The 25,669-nt window shown below is 36.7% G+C and overlaps 1 protein-coding gene across 2 annotated transcripts in view; it reads right to left on the bottom strand.

Annotated features, from left to right (window-relative positions):
• Window positions 1-25,669, bottom strand: part of PSPC1 (paraspeckle component 1) — a 70,782-nt gene that overhangs the window by 39,059 nt on the left and 6,054 nt on the right. For both annotated transcript variants that reach the window (XM_003413965.4, XM_064275403.1), the window contains exons 2-4: window positions 23,432-23,733; window positions 12,714-12,809; window positions 8,774-8,970 (exon numbers count right to left, since the gene is read on the bottom strand). In XM_003413965.4, the coding sequence (XP_003414013.1) occupies window positions 8,774-8,970; window positions 12,714-12,809; window positions 23,432-23,733 (595 nt within the window). The remainder of the gene's footprint in view (window positions 1-8,773; window positions 8,971-12,713; window positions 12,810-23,431; window positions 23,734-25,669) is intronic.

The following is a 25,669-nucleotide window of genomic DNA, read 5'->3' as shown; positions in this document are numbered from 1 at the left end:
CATTAGAGAAATGCAAATCAAAACTACAATGAGATTCCATCTCACTCCAACAAGGCTGGCATTAATCCAAAACAACACAAAATAAACGGTGGAGAGGTTGAGGAAAGACTGGAATACCTATACACTGCTGGTGGGAATGTAAAATGCAACAGCCACTTTGGAAATCAATTTGGCGTTTCCTTAAAAAGCTAGAAATAGAACTACCATACAATCCAGCAATTCCACTCCTTGGCATATACCCTAAAGAAATAAGAGCCTTCACACAAACAGATATATGCACACCCATGTTCACTGCAGCACTGTTTACAATAGCAAAAAGATGGAAGCAACCAAGGTGCACATCAACAGATGAATGGATAAATTATGGCACATTCACACAGTGGAATACTATGCAATGATTAAGAACAATGATGAATCTGTGAAACATTTCATAACATGGATGAATCCGGAAGGCATTATGCTGAGTGAAATTAGTCAACTGCAAAAGGACAAATATTGTATGAGACCACTATTAGAAGAACTCTAGATAAAATTTAAACACAGAAGGAACATATTCTTTGATGGTTACAAGGGTGGGGAGGAAAGGAGAAGGATATTCACTAAGTAGATAGCAGAGAAAAATGTTTTTAGGTGACGGGATGGGCAACACATAACACAAGAATAGCCAGTACAACTGGACTAAACCAAAAGCAGAGAAGTTTCGTGAGTATAACCAAAATGCTTCGAAGGCCAGAGCAGAAGGGACAGGGGTCTGGGGACCATGGTTTCAGGGGACATCTAAGTCAACTGACATAACAAAATGTATTAAAATGTTTTGCATCCCACTTTGGTGAGTAGCATCTGGAGTCTTAAAAATAGCAAGCGGCCATTTAAGATACATCAATTGGTCTCAACCCACCAGTAGCAACGGAGGATGAAGAACACCGAGGACACAAGTAAATATGAGCCCAAGAGTCAGAAATGGCCACATAAACCAGAGACTGCATCAGCCTGAGACTGGAAGAACTAGATGATGCCCAGCTACCACCAATCACTGCCCTGACAGCGAACGCAACAGAGAATCCCTGATGGAGTAGGAGAATAGTGGGATGCAGATCTTAAATTCTCATAAAAAGACCAGGCTTAACGGTCTGGTGAGACTGAAGGGACCCTGATGGCTATGGTCCCCGGACCCTTTGACAGCCCAAGATTAGAACCATTCCCCAAACCAACATGGATTAGCCTGGACTATAAGATAGACAATGATGTTGGTGAGGAGTGAACTTTGTGGCTCAAGTAGACACATGAGACTATGTGAGATTCTCCTGTGTGGTGGCAAGATGAGAAGGAAGAGATGGACAGGAGCTGGTTAAATGGACACGAGGAATACAGGGTGGAGAGCAGGAATGTGCTGTCTCATTAAGGAGAGAGCAGCTGGGAATGCACAGCAGGGTGTGTATTGCTTTTTGTTTGAGAAACTGACTTAATTTGTAAGCTTTCACCTAAAGCACAATAAAAAAAAATTAAGTCACAGAACTTCCATAGGGAGAGAAAGTCAACATGATTTCAGTACATAACAGACTGTTTCGATTTAAAGAAAATTAAGGTAAACTTCAGGGTAACTATGAACAAAAGTAATAAATCCACTAACCAAAATAAAGAAAACGAAAAAGACTCAGTAAACACAAAAATAACTGATGGGAAAAGAAAATCTACACAAAAAGAACTCAGCACAGAATATTAAGAGGAACAAAGAAACTATTAACACCACAAAAAAGTATTACAAAATGACAGCAATGTATCTATACCTATAACCACCCTCAATAGTAAATAGATCAATCAAGACAGAAGTGACAGAATGAATAAAAATCCGTGATCCATCAATATGCTGTATCTTAGACACAAAGACAAAAACAAATTAAAAATCAAAGGATGAAAAAAACATACCAAGCAAATAATATCCAAAAGAAGGCAGAAGTAGCCAATATTAATTTCAGACAGACTTTACATCTAAATCCATTATCAGAGACAAGGGCATTACATAATGATTAAAGCATCAACCCACCAAGAAGATTTAGCAATAATCAATACCTATGCCCTGGTGACACAGTGGTTAAGTGTTAGGCTGCTAACCAAAAGGTCAGCAGTTTGAATCCACCAGCCGGTCCTTGGAAACTCTACAGGGCAGTTGTACTCTGTCCTGTAGGGTCACTATAAGTCAGAATCAACTCAATGGCAACAAGTTTGGTTTTGATATGCACCTAATGACAAAGCTCCAAAATACACACAAGTTCTAAGAGAGCTGAAATGAGAGACAGTTCTACAATAATAGTAACAGACTTTAACACATCACTTTCAATGATAGACAAAACTAGAAAGAAAGTCAATAAAGACGCAGAAGATCTAAATAATAGAACAACCAAATGGACCAATAAACATTTTCAGAACATACCACCGAACATGAGCACAGTACACATTCTTCTCCAACCCACATAGATTATTTTCCAGAATAGACCATATTCTAAGCCACAAACCAAACTTCAACAATTACAAAAACACTGATATAATACAAAACTTCTTTTCTGAACATAATACTATAGAACTAGAAATCAGTAACAGAAAGTGCAGGGAAAAAAATTAAATACATGGAAACTGAGTAACACCTTACTTTAAAACTACTGGGTCATAGAAGAAATTTTAAAAATTCTTAGAATCAAATTAAGATAAAGACAACATATCAAAACCTCTGGGCCACAGCAAAAGCAGTGCTCAGAGGAAAATTTATAGCAATAAATGCACACATCAAAAAAGAGGAAAGATCCAAAACCTGTAACTTAACCTGATAACTTGAACAAACAGAAAAGGAAGAGCAAAAGTCCACAGCCAGCAGAAGGAAATACACTTATCAACTATTTCCTTACCCAACATTTCACATTTACGACAATAGTAAAAATCTACTATCCAACTATTTTGTACATTAAAGACGTACATCTGGCAGTAAAGAGCGCTGAGGTACAAGGCAAGAGTAACGCGGGTTTTGATGGTTAAGGTTATGTGTTAACTTTGCTCAGTCATGATCTCAGTGGTTCAGCAGTTACGTGATGATTTAATTCAGCAGTTGTGTAACGATGCAGTCATCCTCCATTCTGTGATCTGACGTGGCCATCCTCCATCATCACATAACACTGATTCGGCGTAATGACCTGGTCTTTGGAACCTAACCACGTCGGTAAATAAGGAGAAGGTATACTAAAGATCAGAGTAGAATAAAACAAAAAAATGAAAGAATCAACAAAATAAGTTGGTTCTTTGAGAAGATTAATAAAATTGACAAACCACTGGCCAAACTGACAAAGGAAAAAAATGAGAAGACGTAAATGAAAAAAGAAATGAAATGGGCGACATTACAACATAACAGACCAAGATAGAGGATTATTACAGAATATTATGAGAAACTGTACTCTAATAAATTTGAAAACCTAGAATAAATGGACAAGTTTCTACAGATGTACTATCTACCTAAACTAACAAAGCAGAGGTACAAATATTCCACAATGAGGTAGAAAACCTAAATAGAACCATAACAAAAGAAAATGACCATGTCACTAAAAAAAAAAACTCCCAAGGGTATATATACAAAACCAAAAGCCAACATACTTCTCAACAGAGATAGACTGAAAAGCATTCCCCTTGAGAATGGGACAAGAATTATCCCATTATCACCACTCTCATTCAATACTGTACAAGAAGTCCTAGCCCGAGTAATAAGGCAAATGGGCAAGGAACAAGTAATACTGTGCCTATTTGCAGATGACATAATCCTGTATATAAAAAATCCCAGAGGCTCCACAAAAAAGTTTCTGTAACTAACAGAAGAGTTCAATAAAGTGGCAGGGTACAAGATCAACATACAAAAATCAGTTGGATTCCTCTACATTAACAAGGGGAACTCGAAAAAGGAAATAAGGAAAATAATACCATTTACAGTATCCCCCCAAAAGGATAAAATACCTAGGAATAAATCTATCCAAACACTAGAAGACTTATACAAGGAAAACTACAAAACGCTACGCAAGAAACCAAAAGAGACCTACATAAACAGCAAAACACACTATGCTCATGGATTGAAAGACTTAACATTGTGAAAATGTCAATACTACCCAAAGCCATCTACAGATGTAATGCAATCCTGATCCAAATCCCAAAATTATTATCTAATGAAATGGAAAAATGAATCTCTAACTTTATATGGAAAGACAAGAGACTCCAAGTAAAGAACAAATAGGAGGCCTCACAATCACAGATCTCAAAACTTACTATACAGCCACAGTAGTTAAAACAGCCTGGCATTGGTACAATGACACATAGACCAATGGAACAGAATTGAAAACGCAGAAGTAAATCCAACCAGCTAGCTAATCTTCAACAAAGGATCAAAATCCATTCAATGAGGGAGAGATAGTCTAACAAAGGGCAAAACTGGGCATCTATTTGCAAAGAAATAAAACAGGATACGTACCACACGCCATACACAAAAACTAACTCAAAATGGATCAGAGACATAAATCTTAAGCCTAAAATTATAATGTTCTGAAAGATAACATATGGACAAAGCTAGGGGTCCTGATTTATGGCCTAGACTATCAAATATAACTAAAAATGCACAAACAGAAAATAAACTAGGTTAACTAGAACCTCCCAAAATTAAATATGCTCATCAAAAGACTTCAACAAAAAAGAGAACCTACCTCATCAAAAGAAAAAATTTTTGACAACATTATCTGACAAGTGTCTAATCTCTAAAATATATAGAACACCTCAACAACCAAAAGATAAACAATCCAAAAAAAAAAAATAGGAAAGGGTATGAACAGACACTTCACCAAAGACATTCATGGGGCTAACAAACACATGAAGAGATGTTCACAATCATTAGGCATCAGAGATATAAATCAAAACTACAATTAGATTCCATCTCATCCCAGCAAAAACGGCACTGATCAAAATAACAGAAAACAACCAATGCTGGCAAGGTTGTGGAGAAACTGGAACTCTCATACAATGCTGATGGGACTGCAAAACGGTACAACCAGTACGGAAAACAGTATGCTACTTCCTCAAAAAGCTAGAAATAGAAACACCATATGATCCTGCAATTCCATTATTAGGTATTTATCCTAGAGAAATAAAAGCAGTGACATGAATAGGCATATGCACACCTATGTTCACTGCATTGCAGCATTATTCACAATAGCCAGAAGAGGAAAACAACCTAAGTGTCCATTAGCAGATGAATGGATAAACAAATCATGGTACATACATACATACAATGGAAAACTACACAATAATAAGTCTGCGAAACATCTTTATAACATGGATGAATCTGGAGGACATCATGCTGAGTGCAATTAAGTCAATCGCAAAACGACATATACTGTAAGATACCATTTTTATAAAAAGTTAATAGGTTTACTCACATAAAACAACATTCTTTTATGGCTTCCACAGATGGGGGGAGAAGGAGAATCACTTACTATATAGTAGACATATGTTAATTCTGGTGAAGGGAAAGGCAATACACAATATGGAGGAAGTCAGTACAGGGCAAATCAAGACAATGAAAAGTACACAAGAATGAGGGACACCTACAGTAACAACTGTAGAACTAAGGTACATCTAACCCAAACCATGGTGTTTTCAATCACCTCATATGCATGCAAAAGCCAGGCAGAGAATAAGGAAGACCAAGGAAGAATTGGCCTCCTTGAATTACAGTGTTGGCATAGAATATTGACTATACCACGGACTGCCGAAAAAACAAACAAATCTGTCTTGGAAGAACTACAGCCAGAATGCTCCTTAGAAGCAAGGATGGCGAGACTCTGTCTCACATAACTTTGGACATGTTATCAAGAGGGAACAGTCCTCGGAGAAGGACACCATGCTTGGTAAAGTAGAGGGTCGGCAGAAGGGAGAAAAACCCTCAACGAGACGGAATGACGCAGTGGCTTCAACAACGGGCTCAATCATGACGACGACTGTGAGGGTGGGAGCAAGACCAGCAGTGTTTTGTTCTATTGTACATGGGGTCACTGTGAGTCAGAACTGACTCACGGGCACCTAACAACAGTAACAACTACACCACTGTCATGAATGGAATTGTGTCCCCCAAAAATATGTATCAACTTGGTTAGGCCATGATTCCTAGTATTCTGTGGTTGTTCTCCATTTTATGATTGTAATTTTATGTTAAGAGGATTAAGATGGGACTGTAACACCATGCTCACTCAGGTCACCTCCGTGGGGTGTGGCCTGCACCATCTTTTCTCTCTCAAGAAATAAAAGGAAAGGGAAGCAAGCAGAGTTGGGGACCTCATATCACCAAAAAAGCAGCACCAGGAGCAGAGTGTGTCCTTTGGACCTGGAATCCCTGCAACTGAGGAGCTCCTCAACCAGGGGAAGATTGATGACAAGCAATCTTCCTCCAGAGGTGCCAGAGAAAGCCTTCCCCTGGCACTGACACCCTGAATTTGGACTTGTAATCTACGCGACTAAGAATGAATTTCTCTTTGTTAAAACCATCTGTTTGTGGTATTTCTGTTATAGCAGCACTAGATGACTAAGACAACCATATACAATCTTCAACAACAGTAAAAACAACCAAAACTCTGTGACTGGTATAGATGCGGGAGGGCATATGGGAATGCGCGCATATGCATACTTAGGTATAGTTGTGGGTAACTGTGTACACATATTTGTATGTGCTGCACATACAGTCATATGTATATACATATATATAACAGAGCACATAAGGGACACAGTTATGGAAACTTCTTAGACATATCCAAATACCTCATGGGACTGAGCTGCTGGGCTTGAAGGCTATGGACTGTAATCTCTGGAGACATCTATTTCAATTGGCATTAACATAGTTCATAAAGACAATATTCTACATCCTAGCCTGGTGAGTAGCATCTGGGGTTTTAAAGCTTGCGAGCAGCCATCTAAGGCGCAACTATTGGACTCTTCCTGTCTGGAGCAAAGAAGAGTGAGGGAAATCAAAGATTCAAGGAGGAAATTAGTCCACAGGACTGATGGCCTACATGAATCACTCCTCCTCTAGCCTGAGACCAGACTAACTAGATGGTGCCTGGCTACCACTACAGACCACACTGATTAGGGGCACAACAGAAGATCCAGATTAGAAAGGCAGAGAAACGTAGAACAAAACTCAAATTCATCCAAAGACCAGACTTACTGGACTGATACAGACTGAAGGGACCCTGAAACTATCGTTCTAGGACACCCTTTCAACCTGGCACTGAAGCCACTCCTCAAGGTCACCCTTCAGCCAGATTATAGACTGGCCTATAAAAAAAACAGTAACACCCATGAGGAATGTACTCCTTAGAACAATCAACTAAACAAGACCAAATGGACAACATTTGTCCCAAAGCCAAGATGAGAAGGCAAGGAGGGGCACGGAAACTGGAGGGATGGAAACAGGCAAGACAGTATGGAAATGGGAAGAGTGCTGACACATTACGGGAATAGCAACCAATGCCACAGAACAATCTGTATTAAATGGGAAACTAATTTGCTGTGTCAACTTTCACCTAAAGCACAATACAATGTTCAAAAGAATTCCCAAAGTCAACTCTTCAGACATGGGTTGGACTGGACTGTGGGATAGAAAATGATCCTGGTGAAGAGTGAGATTCTCGGATCAAGTAGACACACGAGACTATGTGGGCAGTTCCTGTCTGCAGAAGAGATGAGAGAGCAGAGGGGGTCAGAAGCTGGCTGAATGGACACGAAAATAGAGTGGAGGGAAGGAGTGTGCTGTCTCATTAGAGTCAGAGCAACTAGGAGCACATAGCAAGGTGTATGTAAGTTTCTGTATGAGAGACTGATTTGGTTCATAAAATTTCACTTAAAGCACAATTTTAAAAAGTTCAAAAGAAATACAAAACTATTATGACTAGTGAAAAAATGACAGGGAAAATTATTTGCAGAATTAAAGTGGACAAGAAGGGAGGAAGAGATTTAAAAAAAAAAAAAGCAAAAACAGATGGCCATAAAAACAAACCTACAACAAGGAAAAGGGGAGAAGTGAGCTTCATCATGTTAGTTATTTGACCAATGGATAAGACCGTAAATTATCACCATTATGACTGCTGTTAGAAATTCAGCTGACTCAGGCTCAGTGTTTAAATTTCTCTTGCCAGTTCGTAAGAATTTTACTTTTCTTGAATTCCCATCTACCTGCACACATAAATCTTCTTCATCTCTGCCAAAGATTATCCGTCATCTTTTGGCGTGTAATCATAATCTTAAATGGCAAGCATTTGTCCTAATTCTTCTTTCTACCAGTTTTAGTATCTGACTTTATGCCCTAACTACCTACCAAGAATTACCCATTGTGCTTCTCTTTTTACCAGCAGAATCATGTATGTGCTACTGGTAAAATGTAACATCCTTGAATTACACCTTGGGTCTCCATAAAGATGGAACTGACTAGACAACAACAGGACTGTTTTTCTGTGAGGGGAGGGTTGAATTACCTCCAACCATACTACTCATGTTGGTAAAATATTTTTAGTAATAAGTCAGTTTGGGTTTTTGTAAAGTCCTCCAGGAAAAAGATGATTTTTGTTTCTAAGATCTTGAGTTCCAGGTTTGTCTCTGAATTCCTAAATGGCAAGATAAATATTAATACATATCAATGGGACATAAATATGAACCTCTGGAGAGAAAAAAATCATACCATATCTACGTGAAAACCAATTTTTACCTTGCCTCATTAGCATTAATTGGTGTTCATGCCTAGCTGCTTCCATTTCTGCCTCTAGTTTCTCTTTGGCTTCTCTGATGTTTCTATCAACCTGCTCACGCTGCTGCTTTTCCATTTCGTCAAGAGCCTTCCATCGAGATGCATACTCAAATTCAAATGTCCCAGGCTGAGCAAAACGTGGAGGCTGTTCTCTTTCCCTAAATTTACATTTAAAAACATACAGAAATGTATGTTGAAAAGGTAAAACAACAGACAGTAACAACAACTACCATTTACTGAGCACTTTAAAATGTTCAAAATACTTTATCAAGCAGATTCTTTACATGAATTATCTCATAGCAATACTGTGAGGTAGATTTTATAGGCCTGAGTTGACAAATTTCCCAAGGATCCCAAACTAGTAAGTAATGAAACCAGAATTCAAACCTAAGCAATCTGATGCTATAACCTATATTCTCCTATTGCTTCTAATAAAGCCTGTCTGATTTTTACACGAATAACAATTTATGCAAGATAGTCTCCAACATATGAATCAAATATAAATTAACTGTCTGGAATCAGATTTCTTTCCCTAAAAGTTATTTAGAGATGGTACTAAAAGCTGCTACAGTTTATTGAGTGTTATGTGCCAGGCCAAAGAATTAAGGCCTTAAAAAGTATACCTGAGCTTGAAAGTCTTCAATTATTCTTGGCTGTCGTAGCTCCTATTAAGAAAAATACTGATGACAACACAATTCCCACCCTATCAATAAAAATATAATTTACAATTGTAGCTTTTATTTTGGGGTTGGGGAAGACAACCATGGGTGGGATAAATTCGGGAGATAAAAGGGGAAGTTGTCATAAAATTCGGGAGATAAAAGGGGAAGGTGTCATAACGGGGGAAAAGTATTAACAACGGTTACAAAGATTTCTAGCAGTACATGAGAAAAATCAAAGCCACAACTTCTATACCTGAAAAAGGAGCCCTGCTGGCACAGTGGTTAAGAGTTTGGTGCCAACTAAAAGGTCAACAGTTCTAATCCAACAGCCACTCCTTGGAAACCGTATAGGGCAGTTCTACTCTGTCCTATGGGGTCACCATGAGTCAGAATCAAACCAACAGCAATGAGTTTCATTTTTTTTTTTTTAATACCTGAGAAAACAGATTTGGATGTTCTCTTTTTAAAGAGTAGGGGGATGCACCATCCATTAATTTTTTTCAAAGAACTGTTTACTAGTCAGCAGTTCTTAAGTCAGAGGTCTACTACAATCATAAATACAAAAACTTCATTTTCTTCCCAGGGAAACACCACTGAATATGGATTTTTCGAATTACAAATAATTTTGAATCTTGGCTCTTAGGCTTTGTGAACTTTCCCTTCAGAGCATAACTCTTTAGTTATAACTAGATCTTACATAGTTTGCTAAGATAATTAAATTATCACACAAATATACATCTATAAATTCTTCTTTTAACACCTTTGTAATTCCTGTTCTCTAACTTCTGAATCCAAAAGTGAGCGATTTCAAATCTGTCATGGTAAGCCATGACCAGGAAAAAAGTAGACGGGAAATTAAGTCTTTGAAAAACAGCATTATAACAGAAATTAAAATGATTATGACTTAAAATTGATTACTACTAATGCTTTTTCCCTGAAATGCTTTCTTCACTTGCTTGGAAGCAAGGCAGTTTCTCCTGGTTGTCCCCCTACTCCACTCACTGAGTGCTCTGTCCCCATTTTTGCTGATTCCTCTCATCTTCCAAACCTCTGGATTTAACTCAGCCCAGAGAGCTACTCTAAATTCCAGATTCAAATCCAACTACCTACTTCATTTTCTCCACTTGGATAGCAAATAGTCATATCGTACTTAACATGCCCAAAACTGAGCTCCTGATCTTTCTTCCCAAAATCTGTTCCTCCTCTCGGGTTCTCCAAATAAATCACTTCCAATTTCCATACTTCCAGTTGTTTAGTACTGCTCCACAAGGTTTCCAAGGAGCACCTGGTGGATTCAAACTGCTCACCTTTTGGTTAGCAGCTAAACGCTTAACCACTATACCACCAGGGTTTCCTTTTTGTGTTTTTGAGTTGTTTAGTCATCCTTTTAACTTTCTCTCATATCCCCATATTCATCAGCAAAATCCACAGACTAAATCCAGAATATGACCACTTGGCACTGCCTCAAATGTGACTAATCCATGTCAGTAGGCTCCCAATTTATGTCCCCAATTCCACCTTTGCCCATTTATAATCTACACTTAAAACAGCAGCCAGGTTAAAAATTTTATGTTATATATATTTTATCACAATGAAATTTAAAATAATAAAAGCAGCCAGAATGATCCTGTCAAACACTTAAGATTAAGTCACTACTGTGGCTCCTTCCTTTCTCACAATACAAAAGCCAAAGTCAACTCAGTGGCCTACAAAGCCCAACCATCTGCACTCCTCTCGACACATTCTATTTCTCATCTTTACTCTTACTCCACTCCAGCTAAACTGGCCTCTTTGCTAGTCCTGAAACATGTCAGGCACATTCCTCCCTCAGGGCTTTTATAGTTGCTATTCTCTAGATGACACTACTGTTCTCTACCCTACTCCCACCTCTCCTCCCTGAAGTTTTTACACAAATGTCACCTTCTCAGGGAGGCCTTCCTAACCACCACCACTCCCTTGCTCCCCAGCATTCTTTTCTCCACACTTATTTTACTAATTTTACTGTTGTTCTTCCCACCGCACCCACATCACCATGAATTTTTGGCCATTTTGTACAATGACGTATCACCAGTTTTGAGCACATAGTAAGCACTCAATTATTTACCATGTAAATCAATTCCATGGAAGAATATTCAATTGCACTAAAATAAAAGAATGCTAATTAAAATAAATGTACAAAATACCATTTTGAACATAGACTATCAAATTTTAAAATCGTAAAACCAATTTTTTTGTGAGGATGAAGAAAAACAAATGCTTTTGTACATATGACAATGAGTGTAAACTGGTAAAATCTGGAAAGCCAGTATTAATCGTTTTCAAATATGTATACCATTTGATCTAAGCTCTTATACTTTGTTTTTGTTTGAGTTTTTTAATAATAGTTCTCACTACTTAATATATGTTTCATGATTTTTTGGCTCATTTGTTTATTACATGCCTCCATCACCAGAAATGTAAGCACCATGGGGGCAGAGACAATTCAAAGCAGCATTGCCAGTACAATGCCTGGCACAAATGCACTCCAACTTGAATTTGATGAAAATATTAGTTTTATTTATAATAATAAACAAGTGATTAGTTAAAAAAAAATACACAATATATTCATATAAGCAATTTATGTAACAATATTCATATCATACCAAGTGAAAAAGAGAACTGGTAAAAGAATAAATACACAACATTGTGAAATAACTTTTCTATCTCTAAGAATACTTTCGCTGTGCCAGGTTATAGGGTTATTTAACTACGGCCCCTTACCCCCCAAAAAGTCGCCTTTTAACTCTTAATGTACCTGAAGCATACTAATTAACAAAATATTTCTAACATTATATCCAGATTTCATTTTTTCCGTGGCCATAAATATTAACTGACATCTTCTCCTACCCACCCACCTCTACCCCAGTAATAAAAAGAGACTTTTCTAAATAAAATTAGTATCTTACCCATATAAAGTATTGCCATTATATACAGATTTCACTTTTTCTGAGGGCATAAATATTACTGACATCTCCTCCTACCTACCCACCCACCCCTACCCCAGTTATAAAAATAGGCTTTTCTAAACAAAATGTTTTACCCACATAAAAAAGAAAATCAGCATTCTATTTAGAGTAGCCCACTGTAATAACCAGATTATATTACCAAAGGGAACATACTATAATCCAACAATACTTGATAACAAACATGATAATACCCTTGATAGTACATCTGAAATAGCTTTATTAATAAAATCTTACTTATGATACTGTTGCGTTTTCTGCATTAACTTCTCTGGCAAGCCATCTTCATCATCAAACTGCTCCATGGGCTCCACAATAACTGGACGGGGAGTCCTGGATAGGTATAAAAGCATAAATAAGAATTAACGTAGTGTCTAGAATTAACTTCCTCCAAGAAATTTTTACATGCAAAATATGTACAGAAAAATGTATCAGAAGTATCATATACTCATAAAATCTGTCAATAAACATTTACTGAGCCAGACATAGTGGATACAAAGATGAAAACCAGAATGCTTGTTTTTAGAGTGTAAAGTCAATATGAGATGACAGCCAAGTAGACGGATAACTATGAACCAGCATAATCACTGTAGTTAACTTTTACAAAGTACAAGGAAAAAACAGTATCTAATTCATGTTTTATTTATATGGCCCTCATCATTCCCGTGTTGCACTACCTGATACCCCATATCTCCACAAACATCTCAGCCTCCCTGTGTTTACCTGCCTTGTTCAGAAGTCTTTCTAAAAAAAAAGCTAACACCTAAAATTAGACCTGAAAGATGTCAGCCAAGCAAACGGACAAAGGAATCAGAAGACAACAGTATAATGACGCAGGAAGTTTTTTTTTTTTGGGAGGGGGACAAGAAAAGCAGCTGATAAAGATAGGGATACAATTTTCCTCCATGATAAAGGAAGAAGGGAAAGCTCATTGGGAAAAATGAGAAAAAAAGAGGAGTAGATAATATATTGGTAATAAAACTCTCCTTGCTACCAGCTCCCTACCATGGAAGCAACCCATAAAATCTATTTATATTGCCTTCAGAACAAAGATGCTTCTGAGAGAAAAAAGCTACTGTTAACTTTTGAGGTTTTATAAGCACTAGAGTTATCACTCCACACCCAATAATTAAGATTAAAAAAATCAGAAAACAACAGAGAAATTACTGCCCACTTCAACAATTCCACTCACAGGTATATATCCAAAATAAATGAAAGCTGAAACACAAAAAACTGTACACTAGTGTTCACTGCAGCACTGTTCACAGCAGCCAAAAGATTAAAATAATCCAAATGCCCATCAACAGATGAATGGATAAACAAAATGATGTGCCTATATACAGTGGGATATTACTCAACCATAAACAGAATAAAGTCCACAAACATGCTACAACATGGATGAAATTTGAAAACATTACGCTGAGTGAAATGTCAATCACAAAAGGACAAGTAATACAATCCTACTTACATGAATTAACTAGAACAGGCAAGCATAAAGAATTAGTGTTACCAGGGGCAGGGAGGCAGGAGGGAGAGGAAAGGAGTACTCAATGCTTAGGGACATAAGCTTCTATTAAGGGTGATGGAAAAATGTGGAAACGGATTGTAGTGAAGAGTTGAACAACATAATGATATAACTGTCACTGAATTGAATATGTAAAAATGTTCCTACAACAAATGTTTTGCCACACATATATTTAACACAATTTATAAAAAAAATACCTAGTGCAGTAAAGGGGGCTCTTCTTGGAATCCAAAAGCTTCCCTTTAAATACAAAGATCCAGAGATTAACAGAGACTTAGATCTTAAATTGCAGGGGAAGAAAAGATATAATCTTTTAAAATTATTCGTCGGCTAGTAAAAGAGACATTAAGAAAGAGTATTAGAAGCAGGTGTGGAATAGCCTGGTTTGAAGAAGAGAATGAGAATATAGAAACCTAGATAAAATGGGAGCCCAGGAAAAAAAGGTACTTGGGTCTCAATTTCTAGGGTAGACCTCATATCCAACACGTTAGAACAGAAAATGTATGAGGAAACGGAGCCTCAAAGAATACATGCAACTCAGTATGATAGAAAAAAAACAGATTAGAGTTCCTAAGTCCACCCAACCAGTCAGAAGATGTTGGAGGACCCAAATGAAGAAGATACAGTTTATGGATCACACCCCACTGAAAATCACGTCAAAACCACAAACACAAGGACCAGGTAAGAAGGTACACCTTAGCAGAGGCCAGCAAAGACAGAAACAAGCACACCCCTGCAACACGAGAAGACCATCCCCCCATCAGAGAAAAACCAGAAAAGGAGATTGTAGAGGGTAACTGCTAAGCAAATTTGTTATTCAGAACACAACAGAATTACTCCGAATTGACAGATTAATTTTATGAACCCCAGAGAAGTGGTGAATAAAGTCAGAGAGCCCTGGTAGCACAGTGGTGAAAGCCATCGACTGCTAACTGAAAGGATGGCAGTTAGAAATCACCAGTGGCTCAACAGGAGAAAGATGTGGCATTCTGCCTCCATAGAGATTTACAACATCGGAAACCCTATGGGTCACTTCAGTCTGAATCAACTCTAAGGCAGCGGGTTTTTGGGTACCCTCAAATATGCAGGACGTTGTAACTAAAAATTTTAAACTTTCAATACAGGAATATGGGCCACTAGACACTCTTTTACACTGTGGGGTGGGGAATGAACCTGTACATCCTTCTGGGACAGAAAGAGACCAATATATACAAATTTATACCATATATATAATACATACATATGTATATTGCCTTGTTCCTGCAACTCCTCTTCTAAAGAGATGAGTAAACAAGTGAGCAAAGATAAGTCAAACCATGTTTATCACAACATATAACACACAAAAAGTGAGGAACATGGGTGCATGTAGTGTACAAGGGATGTCTTAAGAGACTGTCATTTGTCCTACCCTGCTTATTGGTGAGTATACTAACATGTAAACATTTATGGTTTCAGTGTAGCTACCACTCTCTACAGAACCTCCCTTTTCTCATTCATCTCGTTTTCTTCATTAGGTGTTAACAAAAGCTTTAAAATCTAACTTAAATTCTGTCTACTATAGGCACAATTACTAAATTTATCCTTTTTTACAAATGTAGGTAAACATTATATTGAAAAAAAGACTGAAAGGAAATAATGTGGTCAACCATGATGCTGAATCCGGAGTTGCTGATCTGTAGGGTTTTCATTTTCCTCCACTTTGCATCCAAATAAATCATTAGTTTGTTATATAACTGATAAATGTTCCAATGTGAGGAAAAAACAATACAGTAAGTTCTACTGAAGAAAGTCTCCTGAAATCCTACCACTTGGAGAGGCCCTCTGATCATGTCTTCATGTACATCTCTTCGGACTTTTCCTTCTAAACATATATAATTTTACATAGAATGAATCATCTGTGTGTGCTGTTTTTAGACACCCCTTTGTCACTCAATATAAAATGGCACCATTTCGGATGTATGCATGTACCATAATCTTTTTTAGTATTTTACTGTATTTTTGGTGAGCATGGACACAGCAAACCAGGTTCCCATTCAGCAATTTCTAGTATTCAGTGACACTATGTCAACATTCTCATTACTTTGCATGCATAATTTTTTAACCATGCCAATTAATGTACATTTAAGGTTTCCATGTTTTCTGTAGTGATACATAATATGATTAACATGTTTGTGACTAATCCTTGCTCACTGTTGTTCAAATCTCTTTAGAGGTAAAACTGTGAAAACAAGATGAAATATACAGTACTACAAATATAATGACTTGAAAGATAATGCAATATTTTGCTCATGCAATTAAAAAAACTGATGGGTGAAGTTTAATAGTGATGATTCATTACTGAACTATCCTTGTAGATACACCATTCTTTTTTTTTCTTTACATAGTTGTGAATAACTAAGAGTAATAATAAAATAATTCCTAGGATAATGAAGAATAAAATTACTAGTATCTGACAATGCTACCTTAGATTTATAAAACGACCCGATGAAACCATGTGGTAATTTTAAGAAAATATTGAGGTTATCCTGTTTTGTTTTGTTTTTTTTAATGAATTTTCTTTTTTTTCTTTGGAAGACCTCTAAGAAATATCATAAAACATCTACCCTTCCTGATAATGTTGCTGGGTGCTATCAAGTCAATTCTACTAATAATTCCGACTGCTCAAGAAACAACTAAAATTGGGTCCAACTGACACTAACGGTATACCCTAAGGGTTAAAGCTGCTGTCCTGGAAAAATTAGTAGTAATTTATACTTCCATTACCAGCAGGTTTGTCTAGACATCCTTTATGTTTCCAATTTGACAGGGGAAAAAGAAATATTACAAAGCTTTATTAAATTGTTTTTTTCTGAATATAACAGTAACTTCTCTTAATGAAAAGGTATGTGATAAGACAGAATGTTGAAAAAATAATTAAGTACAAAAAATTATCCATGTGCACCTATGTGCAGTCCTGAGACTGCTATCTCACCACCCTAACTGAGTGGTTTTCTGTGCTTAAACACTTCGTACGATGTGGTTTAATGCTGAACACCTCCTGTCCTTCTGGGAATTTTGGTATGTGCTAGACAGGGTGCCCACGTGACTGTGCCTCCACCCAACCTTCCCCCTCCCCCCACAACAATAAAAACTCTGGACATTTAGGCTCCAGTGAGCTTTCCTAGTAGACAACACTTCACTCAACATGTTGCTGGTTAATTAAGCAACTCCTATGTGACTCTACCAGGAGAAGACTTTTGGAAGTTTGCACCTGGTTTCCTTTGAGCCTGGTCCATGCACCTTTTCTCTTTGCTGATGTTGCTTTGTATCTTTTTGATGTAATGAATCTTACCTATAAGTACAACTGTATGTTGAGTCCTATGAGACCTGGAGATGGTCCTGAAGCCTCCCTAACAGACCTGTAAAGCATACTAACCCAATATAACCTCTATTGACATTTTCCCATTTTTATTTTCAAACTTTTTCCTAATCAGTTTATTAACACAATTACTTGAATCACAGCATACATCTAGTTTTGTATCCTTCCTTTTTCTCACTTACTAAAGTTTTATTTATAGAAAACTAAATGGCTTTAGAGTAGTTGTTAGACAACATATGTGGACAGCAGAATGCTCTGCCATAAACAAATTCAGAGTTGTAATTTGTTAATTTTGTATTTGTGCTGAGATGTAATTCACATACCTCCGAACCGTACAATTCAGTGCTTTTTAGTGTATTCTCAAATATGTGCAACGATCACCACTATCTAATTCCAAAACATTTTCATCATTCCAAAAGGTAACCTCAAACCCGTATGGTAGACACTCCCTATTCTTCCTCCCCCAAGGCCCTGGCAACAACTAATGCATGTTCTGTCTGCATGGTGTACCCTCTTTAAAAAAAAAAAAAAAAAATCACAAGTGTTACATTTTCCAATGTCATGATATATTCTTTGCAAAATAATAACTATAATTTTAAACCACTGTAAGTATACTTTAATGTATTTAATCAGTTTTCTATTAAGAAATTTAAATCCGTCCAAGAAATTTAGACATTTTGTTAACAAATAAAATGATAAACCAAAACACACCCGCTCGTCGATATGGTTACATTTCAAAAACCAGGTTGTTTTGCAGAAATCGGCATTACACAAAAAAAGATCACAAAATAGAAGATGATCACATCATTACACAATTGCCAAGTTACATAACTGCCAAACTGCCAAACATGGGCCAGCTAAGTTGACATATAACCTTAACTATAACTACCAGCGTTACTCTCACCTTGCCACTCAGTGTTCATTACTGCCAGACGTACATCATTAACACATAGAATAGTCGGGTAGCAGATTTTTTACTATTGTCGCAAATGCAAAATGTCAGATAATGAGACAGTCAATAAGTGAGTAGTGGGTGTAAAATGATACACAAAGTCTTTGAGTCAAATTATTTATTTAAAATATATCTCTAAATATTACATGATCAAAGAATCTTAAGGTTTTTATACCTACTACTTAAAATACCTTCTAGAAATAGCAAGACTAATTTACAATAAAATCAGAATTCTATAAAAATACTCATGTGGCTTCACCTTCATTCACTGGTATTTTTAATTCTTTGTCAATGTAACAGATTTTAAAAACTAAAGGTATAGGAAGGGAGAAAAATGTGGAACAGAACTCCAATTCTCAAAAATTCACTAACTGGACCCATTGAAACTAGAGGAATCCCTGAGACTATTGCCCTGAGAAACTCTTTAAACCTTAAACTGAAACTATCCCCTCAAGTCACCTTTTAGATAGACAGCACACTAGCTCATAAAAGTAATGACTATCACCCTTGTAACCAAGAGGTCGGCAGTTCAATTCCGCCAGGCGCTCCCTGGAAACTCTGCGGGGCAGTTCTAGTCTGTCCTATAGGGTCGCTATTAGTCGGAATCAACTCGAGGGCAGTGCGTTTTGGTGGTTATCAACCTTGAGTACTTCGTTCCTTTAAAAAAACATCTATAAGAGAACAAATGGTCAAAAAAAATACTTTAAATCATAGATGAGAAGGTAGGGGGCAGGGAGATTAAGTTACTGGAAACAGAACAACTAGAATGGAAATAATGGGAATGTTGACACAATGTGAAGAACATAACCAATTTCACTGAAGAGTATGTGTAGAAATTGCTAAATGGGAACCTATTTTACTACGTACACTTTCACCAAGAATACAGTAAATATTTTTTAATTACTTACAAAAAAAAACAAAGGTTTAGTTTGTCTTTAATTACTAATAAAAAACTATCTAAATATCAACCATCTTAAAAATAATTTTCAAAGACATAAACTCTTCTCTCCTAAGTCAGAATAAGGCTTAGAAATATGAGACAAAAAAATGTGACCACACTTAACTGTACATGTAGGAACTGTTGAATTGGTGTATATTTTCCTATGCATATTCTCAAAAACAAAAATAAATTATTTTTGAAAAGCGACCAAACAAATTTAAAAAATCATTTTAAGAGCTAAGGAGGAAAAAAACAGGATACTGCCAGAGAGAAAAACAGAGGCAGCCCATTTTAGATATGGTGGTAAGAGAAATTCTCTTCATGAGGTGACACTGCAGCTAAGATAAAGTACTATGCAAGGAGAACAGCATCCTCAGTTCCAAGGGAAGGCATAACTAACAAGTAACAAGGTTCCTAAGCAGAGAGTCTAGAGATGAATAAACCACTCTATCTGTAGGACAATATAAGAAGCCGAGGATCTGACATCAGGCTAAGCTCCTCCATTTATCAGCTATGCAACCATAAGCAAATTATTTAACAACTCTGGGTCCATTTTCTCACCTCAAAAATGGGACAAAAAAAATGACCAATGTTGCTGTGGAAATCCATGAGACCATGATTATAAAATATCAGATAGCAATAAAATGCCCATGCCCTCAAAATCATTTTTAAGTTATTCTAAAAGCTACCTACAAGAAATGATTCAATATTTACCAATGCCTGGCTATGACTTTAAAAAATACCACTGTAATCAGAGCTTGCAATGGAAAAAAAACACTCATCATATGCTTTACATACAGGTATTCAAGTTACGCCGAACTGCACTAACATAAGTCATTAAGTGTATCTAGAACATTGCATTTTCCTTGGGGGAAGTTATGTGAAAATGCATACAGGGGATATGGAAAAAACTGCTGAGTCATGTGAACATACTCCAAGCATTTGATGGTATGATGGAAGAGGTCGTTGGAAAAATGGTCCATATGGCAATAAAGCTGAACTTAAAACTCAGTATCACCAATGTAGAACAGCTCATAGATCACGAAGAAGTGGAACTGGCAGATCAGAACTTAATGGATTTTGAAGAGGAAAGAAATGAAGAAGACAAAAATAATGAGGAAGGGGAGAAACTGTCAAAAAAAAAATTTATAGTGAAAGAATTAGCTGTGGAGTTTTTTCTAAACTAAATCAGGAGCTTTAGTTGTTGAAAACATGGACCCAAGTGCTGATAGCTTTACTAACATCAACAGGCAGATTCGGGAAGCAGCGAGACGTTACCACAGAATCCACGAAGAGAAAAAGACCATACAACTTTCACTAATTTTCTTCCTTGCAATGCCATCCCCATTCCCTGGGATAATCAAGATGATCCAGAACCTTCTACAAGTGGAGTTATTGCCCCAATTGACAAAATGTCACCGTCATGCAACTCTTCATCATCAGAGTAAATTTTTATGATTTGTATTTTTATGTATTAAAAATGTATCTGTAAGTTTATATGTAATATTTTCCATTCCCAGAGTTAAGACTGGATTTATAAAGATACTGACAATAAAAGGCAATAATAATGAAAACTTTTAAAAAATAAGGTATACAACTTAAATCAGAACTGACTTACAACGGAGTTATCGGAACGGAACCCTGCCCTAAGTTGGGGGCTACCTGTTTTAGCTCATTCATTCAACAAATTATTATTACAGCATTACTACGTGGCCAGGAACTAACAGGATACAGGTGCTGGGATTATAGCACTGAACAAGACAAAGCCCCTGCCCTCATGGAGCTTACATTCTACTTGCAAAGAAAAACATATAAATTGAAACAGTGCTACAAAGAAAAACAGATTAGGGACTAAAGCATCAAGTGATGGTGCAGCAAGTACAGCTCTATTGAGTTAGAACAGTCAGGTTCTCTGAAGAGACAACATTTTAGCAAACTTGTGAATAAAACGGAAGAGCAAGGCCTATGAAGATCTGGGCAAAGGCATTCTCTAAGCATAGGGAACAATGAGACTAAAGTCTTTGAGATAGAAACATGCTGGCCATGTTGTAAAACAGAAGACATAACATGAATTTCAGTTTTAGTATAACTGATTAACAGTGAAAAACATACTGAAAAATGTTTTACGAATCACAAAACTAACCTCCATGGGCCAAAAAACCTTCTTTTCCCCCGCACTGTCTCTGTATCCAATTCCCCAAACCCTAAAATATTTGCACAGTTTCATCCAATAGCTGACAGCACCACACAATAAATGTCAGAGGTAAACAAAGTTACTAGGAATAAAAGGAATCAATGTAATACTCAACTGAAGAACTTTTACACCAAATCCAATATGAAGATTCAGGATGAACATCAAGAACCATACCTCATGCACAAACTGAAGGGAAGGCATGCTAATTACTTAAAAATAAAATACTTTTAAATGAAGAAATACACCACATTCATGGACTGGAAAACTCATTACAACGTCATCGTTTCCAGACTGATCTGCAGATGCAATGCAATCCCAATCAAAAGCCAAAAAGAATTTTTGTTAGAAACTGACAAACTGATTTCAAAACTTAGGATAAAGAAAGTACAGCACTGGTGTAAGAAGAGACATAATAATCAATGGTACAGAAGAGAATCCAGATTTCTGATAAAGGTACAAAGGTAACAATGAGGAAATCATAACCTTTTCAATCAGAAGCTGAAACAACTGGGTATGTTTGGAAAAAAAAAAAAAAACAACAAACCCTTACCTCACATAATACTGAAAATGGATCACAGGCATAAAAGCTACAAGAATTCTCAAGCAGGAAAGCTGGTAACAGGGAACCAAAGGTCAAGAAGGCAAAGTGTTGACATGTCGTGGGGTTGTTAACCAATGTCATAAAACAATATGTGTACTAATTGTTTAATGAGATGCTACTTTGTTCTGTAAACCATCTAAAGCACAAATAAAAAAAAATCCTCAAGAAAACATGAAAGATTCACTCACTCACTCACTAAGAATATCTAAAAAAATTTTTAGAAGACTGATAATACCAAGTGTTGGTGAGAATGTGGAGCACCTGGAACTCTCACACATTGCTGGCAGGAATGTAAATGGGCACAACCACTTTGGAAAATAGTTTGACAGTTTCTTATAAAATTGAACATATGGTAATTAACCCATAAATCATGGGAAAACATAATCCCAAAAGAAGCCTTATATATAAGTGTTCACAGTAGCTTTACTCGCAATAACCAGTAGTTAAAATCAAATGTTCACCAACAGATCACTGAACAAACTGTGGTTAAGTCCATAAAATGGAATATGACTGTCATTAAAAAAATAATAACAATAATGATGCACCAACAATAATGAAATCTTATAACTTTTACTAAGCAAAAGAAACCAGACACAAGAGTACATACTATGTTATTTCATTTATATAAAATACTAGACAAAACTAATCTATTAAAATAAAATAAACAGAAAACAAATCAGTAGCTGTCCAGAGCAGGAGCAAGAACTGGCAAATAACTGCAAAAGAGCACAAGGGAACTTTTGTAGGGTGATGGAAATGTTCCGTATCTTGATTGTGGTAGTGATTACATGAGTAGATACACTTCTCAAAATTCACTGAGCTCTACATTTAAAACTGTGTGCATTTTCCTGTATAGATTTAACCAAAACCAAACCAAACCCACTGCCGTCAAGTCGATTCTGACTCACAGCGACCATATAGGACAGAGTAGAACTGCCCTACAGAGTTTCCAAGGAGCACCTGGTGGATTCAAACTGCAGACCTTTTGTTTAGCAGCCGTAGCTCTTAACCACTATGCCACCAGGGTTTCCTGTGTATAATTATACCTCAACAAAGTTAATTAAAATTCCTAAAGGGTTACTTTATTTAAATGTAAAATTTTGCTTGCATATAGTAGATGCTCGGTAAGTTGAATGAAAATCAGAATGTATTAAAACATTCCTAAGATTCAATGATGACTCAATAAACTGAAGTTTGAAAAAAGTGTGACTCCTGATTCCTAGCGGTACACAAAAATCCCTTATTTATATTCACCGAGTATTTACTCAACGTCTCCTCACCAAATATCAAGAACAGGAGGAGCTGCAAAGAAAGACAGAATTCCACAACAGTAACAAGCCCATATGCAACTGGATACAAAGAATGACAGGAAGCTTAAAACTTACGTTGTTAGCAAGAATGCTCCATCACCACATCTTTCCAGAGCCTTTCGTGCAGGAGGTTTTGCTGCAAATTCTACGAAACCTTTTCCTGTAGCTCTACCACGATCATCTACAACCACAACAGCTTTCTCTACTGGACCAAACTGGGAAAATGCTTGTTCTAGAAGCTCATTGGAAACAACTGGAGAAAGGTTCTTGACAGTTAAGGCTGCTCCATGTGTAGCAAAGCGAATTCGGAGAGGTCTGCTCTTCAAAATGGTGCCATCCAGCTCTGCTTTTGCAATTTCAGCCAGTGTTCTGGATTCCTTTTTAGGAGGAAAATTTTATTTTTTAAAGTTGATAGTAACACACATTTATAATAGTAGCTTACTTCTAGGGGGAACTGGGTAGCTTTAAGAAAGGGCTTTTTCTTTTTTTTTTTTGTCTTTCAATTTTAGTATCACATGCATTTTATTAATCAAAGATAAATAATTTTAAACATTTAAAGTACAAAGTTCCAACCCCACTGTCCTGTTCAAAGGTGTCACTTAAAGATTAACAAATTACCAGCTATTAAATATTCAAAGCAATATAGTTCTTAAATCTCCTATATATGTTAAAAGAAATAATCACTTTTGGAGACCAAGTGCCAGTTACTAGAAACTACTAAAAACAGAACTGCCTGTACCCTTCATAAGCACCCCACCTTCCCGACACTGCCAGATAAATCCCCTTTCCTTTTTTTGTTCCAGAATTTCCATTTTCTTTCATACTATCTGTAAAAACTACTAAGTCGCATTTTAACCACTTCTCCAGAAATACCTTCATAAGATATAGTTTCCACCATTTTATAAAGAAGCAAACACGCATATGAAGAACTACAACAGTTCTCTCCATTATATAAAGAGAAGCAGGCATACACATGCACTTATTAGAAAAGCAGCTCAGGGCTGAAACCACAAGAGAAACTTCTCCTTGAAGTACTCGAAGTTGGAATATAACATAGGCATCTACAACAATTAAAAAAAAAAAAAAACCAAACCCGTTGTTATCGAGTCCACTCCAACTCACAGCAACCCTACAGGGCAGAGAACTGCCCATAGGGTTTCCAAGGACTGCCTGGTGGATTTGAACTGCCAACCTTTTGTTTAGCAGCTTTAGCTCTTAACCACTACGTCACCAGGGTTTCCATCTACAGCAATACATAACTGGTAAATTTAATACAGGTATATTCTCTTTCCTTGTGTTGTGAGAACTCTCCAGATAGAATTGAAAGAGGCATTGTATGTGTAAAACCAAAAACCCATTGCTGTCGAGTCAATTCCAACTCATAGTAACCCTACAGGACACAGGAGAACTGCCCCACAGAGTTTTCAAGGAGCACCTGGTGGATTTGAACTGACAACCTTTAGGTTAGCAGCTGTAGTACTTAACCACTACACCACCCGGGTTTTCACTATATGTGTAAGAAGAGTACAAATATACTATGTTATGAAAAAATGTCACAATAGCTTTATTCAGTCGCTAGAATGTTCGTTACAGCTTTAAGTTACTGCCCTTATGCAAAAACCTTACTACAAACTATTTTTACAAAAACAAATGAAGCTAACCTTTTCAGACATAATCAAAATTGCCATTTTGTTATTATCCTTAACTCATTAATAACAGTTGTAACAGCAGACAACATTTAACGGATATTTAACAAGGGACAGGCACTCTGTACCTAATACATCATTTAATCCAACAACCCTGAGAAATGGAGCCTAAATTAAAATGCTGTCAGGTGGAATTAGGAATTGGAAAGCAAATAAGGAAAGCTCATGGTGTGAAGTTAATAGAATATATCTTGATAACGGTTTGAGTTAGAGACGAAGCATTTGTTAAAACTCACCAAATGGTACACTTTAAAATTTGTACACTGCACTGTACTAAATTTCAATACCCTAAAAAAAAAATACTAGATTCTAGTTAATGACAAGCATGCTGGAGTTTTCAGGAGTCACAAACTGATGGACTGCAAGAGGGATGAACAGTGAAAAATCAATTACAGCAAAATTTAATTATAGACTCTAGGTGGTAGATTTATACTCTATTCATTTCCATGTTTGAAAGTTTTCACAATAAAATGTTTGGGTGTGGGGTATCAACAGGAGGCATGGCAGAAACAGAATGTTTCTAGAGAGCAACTGCTATTCATGTAAGGTGGTGCAAATGGTTAAGCATTGAACTACTAACTGAAAGGATGGCAATTCAAACTCACCC

Source organism: Loxodonta africana, chromosome 23 (assembly GCF_030014295.1).
Source record: "Loxodonta africana isolate mLoxAfr1 chromosome 23, mLoxAfr1.hap2, whole genome shotgun sequence".
Taxonomy (NCBI): domain Eukaryota; kingdom Metazoa; phylum Chordata; class Mammalia; order Proboscidea; family Elephantidae; genus Loxodonta; species Loxodonta africana.
Note: the sequence above shows the minus strand (reverse complement) of the source record. Positions and strands in the feature narration are given on the sequence as shown.